The sequence below is a fragment of the Rhinatrema bivittatum genome, chromosome 2 (assembly GCF_901001135.1).
Source record: "Rhinatrema bivittatum chromosome 2, aRhiBiv1.1, whole genome shotgun sequence".
Lineage (NCBI taxonomy): Eukaryota > Metazoa > Chordata > Amphibia > Gymnophiona > Rhinatrematidae > Rhinatrema > Rhinatrema bivittatum.
In genome coordinates this window covers 31,341,435-31,351,902 of record NC_042616.1, presented here as the reverse complement: position 1 = coordinate 31,351,902, position 10,468 = coordinate 31,341,435, and the positions used below count along the sequence as shown (strand labels likewise).

Here is a 10,468-nt window from a genome sequence, read left to right as displayed (position 1 = left end):
GAGTCCATTGTTACCACCGCGGGTTTACTAGAAAGGGTTAACTCAGCTTGTTGTTGTTCCATAGTCGGTGTTAATAGCAAAGAAACATTTGGAAGTGGGAGTCAAAACAGCCTTACCATTACTGGCTTCTCCAGGCTGCACAATGTTCACCGACATTAAAGCTGTCTGCCCTCCTTGTAAGCTGGATCTCCCTCGGTCCAAGCCTCCGGTTTCTGTGCCCTCCACGGGCTCTCCTGAGCAAGTTGCTCTGGGTGTCTCCATCACAGCTTCCTCCGGAGGACTGAACAACGTCGCTTGTGGTATCCTAGGAGTGGGGGGGCTACTCTTTCCCTTTTTAATCTGTTCTTATCTATTTTAATATTAATTTTAGTCCTATTTTAGAAAGTTTCTGGTAGAATTTTAGTCTTATTTTAGGAAGTTTTTGATAGAATTTTATTCCTTGGATATTTGAAGATATATTGTTATTTTTCTTTTCTCTTTCTATCATGTTCTTAAAATGTGATTATTGTAAACCGTAGAGATAGAACTTGTTTCTGTGCAACGGTATATAAAAACTGTATAAATAAAAAAAATAAATAATACATTGAAATCGTTGGTACAGTATGCTGCGGTGGTCAAGAAAGCAAACAGAATGTTAGGAATTATTAGAAAGGGAATGGTGAATAAAACAGAAAATGTCATAATGCCTCTGTATCGCTCCATGGTGAGACCGCACCTTGAATACTGTTTACAATTCTGGTCACCGCATCTCAAAAAAGATATAATTGCGATGGAGAAGGTACAGAGAAGGGCAACCAAAATGATAAAGGGGATGGAAAAGCTCCCCTATGAGGAAAGGCTGAAGAGGTTAGGGCTGTTCAGTTTGGAGAAGAGATGGCTGAGGGGAAATATGATAATGGTCTACAAAATCAAGAAAGGACTTGAACAGGTAAATGTGAATTGATTATTGACTTTTTTTACTAATACAAGGACCATGGGACATTCCATGAAGTTAGCAAGTAGCACATTAAAAAGAAATCAGAGAACATTCTTTTTCACTCAATGCACAATGAAGCTCTCAACATACAATTAACTCATTGCCAGAGGACATGGTTAAGACAGTTAGTGTAGCTAGGTTTCAAAAAGGTTTGGACAAGTTCCTGGAGGAGAAGTCTATAAACTGTTATTAATCAAGTTGTTGCTGTATTAGCAGCATGGGATCTATTTAATGTTTGGGTACTTGCCAGGTACTTGTGACTTGGATTGGCCACTGATAGAAACAGGATCCTGGGCTTGATGGCCCTTTGGTCTGACCTAGTATGGCATATCTTATGTTCTTAGAGATGCCTTGTACTTGTGTGAACAATGCAGATAACTTCTGCTATGTTTGTGGGGCAGTTATATTTGCATCACAAAAGCACAATCTAAACATTGTGGTTTAGAGCTTACCATCTGCATTCTGACTGAAAAACTGGAGATCAGGACAAGAGCTGAGCCCCACACCTATGCTGCAACACTTGTGCCAAAAAGCTTTGCCAGTGCTTGAACAGGAAAAGGAAATCTAAGTCTTTTGCAGTGCCAATGATTTGGAGAGAGCTAACAGATCATATCAACAACTCTTACTTCTGCGAGGTGCATCCAATCAGGAAAGGTTTGTCCAAGAAGAAAACATGGACTGTGCAGTATCCACCCATTCCGTCTGCTAAATGCTCAGTACCCCACGGAGAAGGACTGCTGGTTCCCGATGCATCAGAATCATTCTCATTTGAGTCAGCCAAGGAAAAGGATGAAGCTTGTGGTCCTGAGCCATCAATGCCACAGGACCCAGATTCTCTTCCTTCCTCCTATTCTGAACCACACAGAGAACTGAATGACCTTGTCAGGGCTTTGGAAGTCCCCAAGAGTAAGGCAGGGCTGTTGGGCTCCAGACTTCAGCAGACTTCACCCTCCTGGCAGGTGATATTAGGGGTTTCCATGTTCCGTGACTTGCAAAATTATATTGTCCGATTCTTCTTCGTGGAAGGTGATCTTGTACCCTGCAATGTCATTTATAGTCCAGATGTGCGAAGACTGTTCATAGAGTCTTCAAAGACAAGCCTTAAAGCTGTTTTGCTGCATAATGGCAGTTGGTCATGCAGTCCATGTGAAGGAAACCTATGGCAACATGAAACAACTTTTCAGGTGCGTAAACTACGACCATCACCAGTGGCAGCTTTGTGGTGACTTGAAGGTTGTTGCTCTCTCGTTCGACCTGCAGACTGGAGAACACAAAGTACTGCTGTTTCCTCTACAGATGGGACAGTCGTGCAAGAGATTCCCACTCCATCAAGCGAGACTAGCCACGCCGGCAGTCATTGCAGACTGGGGGGGAAAAGTGGTGAGCATCCAGCACTTGTTGAATCAAGGAAGATGTTGTTACCACCCTTACACATCCAGCTTTGTCAAGGCCATGGACAAAACTAAAGCAGCCTTTAAGTATCTTGGTGGTAAATTTCCATGGTTAAGTGATGCTAAGATAAAACAAGGTGTCTTTGTTGTCCCTTAACTGTGCATTGTGTGGCAAGGAAACGATGACATGAAAAGCCTTCCGGTAAATGCCACTGTTCCCTCTAAGCTGTGCATGTGAGCGATCGCTCATGCATTTTTGCTCGTCATTCATAGGTTTTACATGGACACTCACAGAAATTTTTCTTTGTGCTATATACAGAAATGCAATGCTAAGACTGGTGCTCGAAAACTGTTGGTTTAAAAAAAAACAAAAACTGTTGCTCACGTGAAACAAAAATGTGCACAGACCCAGTCTCTCCTTGGAGGGAGCACTGGTTAATGAGACATTTCCTCACAATAAGAAGGCGGACAACTACAAGATGTTGGTGGAAAAATCTCCTCAAGGCCTACAAAAGCCTTGACGGCAACTTCACTAAAGATGCATTTTTTTTTTTTTTTTAACTCTCGTCTACATTTCTTTCCGCCAAACTGTGGAGCAGTGAGCGATGAGGATGCCAGGCTATTTCACCAAAACATTGCAGCAATGGAGAAACGGTATCAGGGCAAACAGAGCCCATCCATGCTTGCAGAGCTGGACAGTGACAAAAAATGTTCTATAATTTAATGAGACAAGCCAAGAAGAGCAGAGTAGCTCCTGAATAAGGCATAAAAACTATGTAAATATACATTCATGATAGTTTTTGGCCTTTTGTTTCACAGTCAATTTTATTTCTATAATCCTTTTGCTGATGAAAGTTCTGATCAGGACAGATTAAATTTCTAGTGTTGCATATTTTTTGTCTATGTATTTTAACTGTAATGTACTTTAACGTTTTAATTTTGTATGTATATTGCTATCCGCAATTGAACCTGTTGTGAATTTGTGGGCTATAAGGTTTTAAAATAAATACATAAGCAACCATAAATACACAAATAGACCTAAGTGTATAATTTATGATTAAAGCTACTATCTAGGCAATAGACATAAAGGTGAATTTTAAAAGCCTGGCAAGGGCCAAAACTGGGAGATACATGCACGGTGGGCCGGCGCACGCCAAGCAGATTTTAAAAGCCACCCGGATAAGCAAGTACTCGTCGCTGCGCACAAAGGAAAAGTTCAAAAGAAGGGGCAGCGCGTGGGCATTCCTGGATTTTACTTTGAAATTAGCGTGTACATATTTATTTATTGGTCGAGTTTTGTATATCGTCGTTCGGTTTCGCCATCACAACAGTTTACAAAGTTTCAATGTTTCACAGCGTGTACAAATAATTCATATTCTTGTTAATAAAGTTATCTTAGTCGTTAAGACAGAGCTTGGCTGTTAAATTGTACAGTTCAATTACTTGCTTTGGATTAATTCTGCATGTTTATATGGGCCGGTAGTTGTAGCACAGTCATAGGGTGTTTTGGTAGGCTTTGGTGAATACTTACTCGCCCAGGCGTGCACCGAGGTCCCCTGAACTTCTGCTACGGATGACGTATAAGTTGTAAAACCAAAAATTCTAGGCAGATCAATGGAGGCTAACAAGAGAGAGAGAGGGGCCAGTAAAATAGGGGGCTTTGGAAGTCCTAATCTTTACCTGGGTAAACTGGGAAACTGGTAATGGCATCGGCACGCGTGTCTTTTAAAATCCCCCACTTGCGTGGCAGAAGTGACATTTGTGCACACAGATGTATGTCCACTTAAAATTGTGCGCAGTCTCGCTATTTTATAAAATGCGCGCATGTTATAAAATGGCCGCATCCCTGGGCATGGGCCAACGAGCACACACACATCCACCCGCATGCTGGTTTAAAAGTCACCGTCATTGATGTAAAATGTAAAAACTTAAATATCATGGAAACAGTAGCCAATCAGATGGTTTGTCATGTTTGAATTCAGGATATCAACATCAATGGCACATTTTATTGCTGAAGCAGACGACTTCTAAAAATTTGTATGCCAGCATCATGAGATCTATTTACTATTGGGTTCTTGCCAGGTACTTGTGACTTGGATTGGCCACTATTGGAAACAGGATGCTGGGCCTGATGGACTCTCAGTCTGATCCGGTATGGTAACTTCTTATATTCTTATGCATATTCAATACAGATCTCCTGAAAACCTGGTCTATGTGTGGTGGAGTTGGCCATCTCTGTCCTATAGTACTCTTCACTTGTCTTTTCTCTCATTAACATGTACTCAGTTTTGTACTTTCACCCACCTCTGGATATTAGTCTAAACCTTTCTGCTCAAAACCTTTTATATTACAGTCCTCAGTCAGATAGATTTTTTCATTTTTACTTAATTTTCTTTTAGGGAAAGTCACCTTTCAGTCCTGTGTGGATTGTCTGCTGGCTCTTGCTTTTTGTTCTCTCAGTGAAGCTTTTACTCTGAAATGACTTGTGCGTGAAGATTTTACCACACTCAGGACACATGAATGTTTCACACCAGTGTGGCTCCTCTGGTGGATTTTGAGAGATTTTATGTGACTTAAGCTTTTACCATACTCACAGGCCGCTGCAATAAGGTGCGTGCAGCTGAGCATACGGTTTTATTCGGTGTTGAGCATGGGTTCCATGTGCATAATAACCACCAATGCAACAGAAGATTAACATGCCTAAAATGGAAAGTGCCCATGCATGTAAATTCCATGTAAATGAAGACATTAGCTATTACTGTCCAATGCAGGTAGGGCTCCTAACACATTTTCTTAACACAGGAAATTTAACTGCAGCTTGGAGGTGGAGTAAAGTTTACTCACTGTCAAGGTTTCATAACATAAAAAAACTGGTCCTCTATGTTGCGATAAATGTGTCCTCCTGCTTAGTATCATCCTGGCATACCAGTACTGTATAAACTTGTGATGGAAACATATAAAGTAGAAATGCGTCTTGCCACTTGCGTCTTATTCCAGGGAATAAACATTTTACAGCAAATAATTCAACTTAGGTTTAATCTAACTTGATTGTAGATAATAAAGATTGAATTTACTGCTTCTCTGGTTTCCCTGATCATGTCAAATAAAAAAAAAAATATATATATATATATATTGTTTATCTGCTTTGCTTTTCTTGTAACTAATATAATAAGCACTTCAAGAGCCAAAGTGTTAAAAACATGCGAGGTACATTTTTTGCAGCGTGAAAATTCCAGAAAACACTGTAGCCAGGCCCTACAGCATGTTCTAAATAGCAATCTGTGAGAGGCAGTCATTCAGATTTCTTAAATAAACATCAAAAGAGAGATGAGAGAATGGTTTACTGTTTGCGTGATAGAGAGATTCTCTTGTACTTTTCATACACTGGGAAGGAAATTTCATACAAGAGCAAAAGCTCCATTACTCCCTCAAAGGTGACATTCCCAAGACAAAATGAACTTTCTAGAACCCGGCAGCTCCTATGTGGCTGAAGAGCATTTTCATTTTACCTGTCTATCAATGAATTTGATTCCAGGCTGGTTTTAAAAATGTGTCTTAACAAACCTGAAGGATTTCTAAATGCATAGCAAGAGGAAAATGTAACCACAGACTAAGGGCCTTATTTACTAAGGTGTTGTCTCCCTGCACCCTTAATATAGCCTGCAGGATCCCAGCACCACATGGTGGTGAAAGCATAATTTTCAAAATACATTCTCCAACATTAAAATCCGCAAACCTATAAACTTCAGTAATAGAACCAAAAAGCTGCACACTTTTGTTTTGGATGCACAATTTAGACACCCAATGCAATAAACTCATTTGAGTGCCAGAGACGCAGAATTCTCCTATGGTGCGCCTTTTAAGCCACTCCATTTGAGCACTGCATCAGGTGCAAAAGGAAGATGGCCACAATTGCATTATTAAGAAAAAGTACTCTATTGCAATGCACATTATCTGCATGTTTTATTACATCGACCTGTGAGTATATCTAAACCATTCCATTTCAGTGTGAATTCTCTGGTGACTTTTGAAAGACTGTCTACGTCTGAAGGTTTTACCACAATCAGGACACGTAAATGGTTTCACTTTACTGTGGCTTTTCTGGTGGACTGCAAGGTATGCCTTCTGACTGAAGCTTTTACCACATGTAGGACATGTAAATGGTTTTATTCCAGTGTGGATTCTCTGGTGGATCATGAGGGTTGCCTTTCGACTGAAACTTTTACCACACTGAATACATGTAAATGGTTTCACTCCTGTGTGGATTCTCTGATGGTTGGCGAGGGTTCCTGTCTGACTAAAGCTTTTACCACACTCAGTGCATGTAAATGGTTTCAATCCAGTGTGGATTCTCTGATGGATTATGAGAGACTGTACATAACTGAAGCTTTTATCACACTCAGTACATGGAAATCGTTCTATTATGGTATGAATTCTCTGATGAGATTTGAGAGATCTTGAGTCCCTGAAGCATTTATCACACTCTGTACACATAAATGGTTTCTCTCCTGTGTGGATTCTCTGGTGGTTTGTGAGGTCTGTCCTCTTGCTAAAGCTTTTACTGCACTCACTACATGTAAATGGTTTCACTCCTGTGTGGATTCTCTGGTGGCTTAAGAGGTTTGACCTCTTACTAAAGATTTTGTCACACTCACTACATGTAAATTGTTTCACTCCTGTGTGGATTTTCTGATGGCTTGCAAACTTTGTCTTCATACTAAAGCTTTTACCGCACTCATTACATGAAAATGGTTTCAATCCAATGTGGATTCTCTGGTGGTTTGTGAGGGCTCCCTTCTGACTAAAGTTTTTACCACACTCAGCACATGTAATTGGTTTTACTCCCTTGTGGATTCTGTGGTGACTTGTGAGGCTTGTCTTTTGACTAAAAGTTTTACCACACTCAATACAGCTAAATGGTTTCAATCCTGTGTGGGTTCTCTGGTGTCTTGTGAAGTTTGTCTTCTTACTAAAGCTTTTACCACACTCACTACATAAAAATGGTTTCAATCCAGTGTGGCTTCTCTGGTGGTTTGTGAGGGCTCCCTTCTGACTAAAGCTTTTACCACATTCACTACATGTAAATGGTTTTATTCCCATGTGGATTCTGTGATGGCTTGTGAGGCCTGTTTTTTGACTAAAGGTTTTACCACACTCACTACAGCTAAATGGTTTCAACCCAGTGTGGATTCTCTGGTGGCTTGTTAAGTTTGTCTTTTTACTAAAGTCTTTACCACACTCACTACATGTAAATGGTTTCACTCCAGTGTGGATTCTCTGGTGGCTTTTCAGGGTCCCAGTCTCCCTAAAGCTTTTACCACACTCCTTACATGTAAATGGTTTCACTCCACTATGAATTCTCTGGTGGACTGTGAGGTTTGCCTTTTGACTGAAGGTTTTACCACACTCTGTACATGGAAATGGTTTTAATCCTGTGTGAATTTTCTGGTGATCTGAGAGCTTTGTATTCTGACTGAAGATTTTACCACATTCAGCAGATGTAAATTGTCTCTCTCCTCTGTAGATTGTCTTTTGTGGGAGGGTTGCCTTCCTACAGAAGCATTTTTCAGACTGAATACAGGAGAATGTTCTCTCATCAGTTTGGGTTTCCATTTGTTTTGAAAGGAATTTCCTATGACAGATGCTTTTATTCAATTCATTACTTGAATTTTGTTTCTCTCCTTGGCGGAATTTGGGGTGTTCTGTGAAATTTTCTTTCTGATTGAAGATTTTTTCATCATCAGTAGAAGATTCTGTTCTCGCTTCTGTGCAGCTTTTCTTATATTTCATGGGTCTTGCTTTAGTAATAAAGCTTTTTGAGGGTTCTGCACTTGTACACAGTCTCTCTCCTTTTTTGATTTCCTGGTATTGCATTAGTTCTCGCTTACTTTCTTTCCCCCACTCAGAACCTGTAAAAGTTTTCTCTCCTGTGCATGTTTTCTGTTGTACCTGTAGATCTCCCTTCAGAATAAAGGTTTTCCCACAATCTGCAGATGGAGATGGTCTCTCTTCAGTGTGAGATCTCTGCTGTGATTTCAGAGGCACAGGAGCCCTGAGAAATATCCCACATGCATCACACACACAACTTTCTTCTGTTCTCTGGTTTCTCTGCTCTTCCCCTGTGTGTGTGATATTTCTGGCACTTTTCTCATTCAGAGCCGAATCTTCTGTTAAATTTCTTTGCTTCTTTTCTTTAATGGATTGATCCCGGCACTCAGAACAGGAAGATGTATCCTCTGCCTCTCTTTCTGAGAACATCTTGCTCCCTTCTGGATTCTCACTGAGCTCCCAGAGATGTGTGTCTGTATTATCGTATCTGGAATCGTCATTTTCTAGATAAAACAAGTAAACATTGGGCATTACTGTAGGAGAAGGACAGTTTAATGAGTTCAGTAATGCAATAACATTTCTTTATTGTTGTTGTGTTATTGCTGTTCTCCTAAAGTGTGAAAGTTTTACACGCAGTGTGTTCTAACATTGGCCTGTAACATTGTGTCTTGTCTTCTTCCATGTGAAGAAAAGGGACAGGATGCAGAAATATTTTCTGTCTCTGGTGTTCATGGAAAACAATTTTCAAAGCCATTTACCAGGTAACACACAAGTTATACATAAACTGATTTTTTGTAAATTGTCCTCCCTCTACATGTATAAATATATGTGCGGAGATTTAACCACATTGAGCGGAAGCGTTCCCGGAGGTGGGTTTAGACTGGGGGAAAGCGTTTTAAGATCTTTGTACATCATTTTCCAAATTGAAAGCGCCTGCAATTGGTGCAATGTCCAAGAGTAAAAAAGCAGCTGCAGCTGTTGTCCCAGTGTGAACAGCATGAAACGCCCCATGATCTGCAGTAAGAGAGCCGAGATGGAGAAGAGAGCCTGGGACACACAAGAGGTAACCCAGCACAGGAGGGAATATTACAACTAAAGAGTGGGGGAAAAGGAGAGAGCGACAAGGACTGGAGATATGAATTACAGGGGGAATTCTAAAGAAATGTATGAGCATAAAACAAGAAACTGAAAACATTACCCTGGATATGACTTTCCTGGAATTAGGCTGCTCATTTCTGGGGCAACGTTTAGACTACAATCATCACATCAAGCTCTGGCCAATATGGACCCACCCAGCTGCCTGTACATTTAGAAGCCTAGGATAAGCTCCTGGAGGCGCTGAACCAATGCCTGGAAATCCTGCAAGAACAAGTTAATGCCCTTGCTCAAAATCTTCTCCTGGGCCCTCTAAATCACTTTTGCAGTGAATACTATCAACTGTTATTTAATACTGTTATTTAATACTGTTATTTAATACTATCAACTGTTATTTAACCTACATTAGGCACTGTATCTTTTACTTATGCCTACATTAGGCAATGTATCTTTTACTTATGTTATTAACCCCATATATACTTATCCAAGTTATATCGACCTGTTCATTGTAAGACATTTACTTGTCAATGTTATTGTTAGAATGTAAACCGAATTGATCAGTAATTCTGTTATTGGAAAGTCGGTATATAAAAATGCTAAATAAATAAATAAATACATACATACTGCCTTCTGCTTCTTTATATCCTTCTCTGCGCTTTTCTGGAGATCCGAAAGCCTGCAGAATCAGTGCTTTATAGTCTTTACCCTGCAAGCCTCCTATTCTCCTAATTCCAGATTCTGTTGGACCTTGTTGAAGTGCCCCTCAATCATGTGGCTTAGTATCTCTCAATCTCATCATCTTTGCCTTGGTCTCCAGAAGCAGAGGAGGGAGCCCTAAGAGGAGAAGACCATCTTGGTGGCTGAAGAGGATCTGTTAAGTATTGCTTGGGAAATTTTAGAACTCAAAACGTTTTGGGAAGGATAAACTATTGGGTTATATTCTTTAGTGTATGTGTGTGTTTGTTATAAAAAGCAAGCCAAAAGGTAGGAAATAGCTTAGTTTGTGTGTTTTTGTCTTTCCTTCCCTCCCACCCACCTCTAACTCACCCTTTGATTTATAGGCAAGAGACACTTTCACATTAAAAATCAGGCAGCCTTTTCTGTAAAACACAGGATTGCCCCAGGTCTTATCAAGAGTTTAATTATCCTGTTGCAGGTCACTACCAAATTAATAGTG

General features: G+C 40.3%; 1 protein-coding gene across 1 annotated transcript in view; it reads right to left on the bottom strand.

Moving 5' to 3' along the window:
- Positions 1–1,217: 1,217 nt before the first annotated feature.
- LOC115083756 (oocyte zinc finger protein XlCOF6-like) overlaps positions 1,218–10,468 on the bottom strand; it is a 29,845-nt gene continuing 20,594 nt past the window's right edge. Inside the window, exon 3 of the mRNA XM_029587758.1 lies at positions 1,218–8,699. Within this exon, the coding sequence (XP_029443618.1) occupies positions 6,334–8,699 (2,366 nt within the window). The 3' untranslated portion in view covers positions 1,218–6,333. The remainder of the gene's footprint in view (positions 8,700–10,468) is intronic.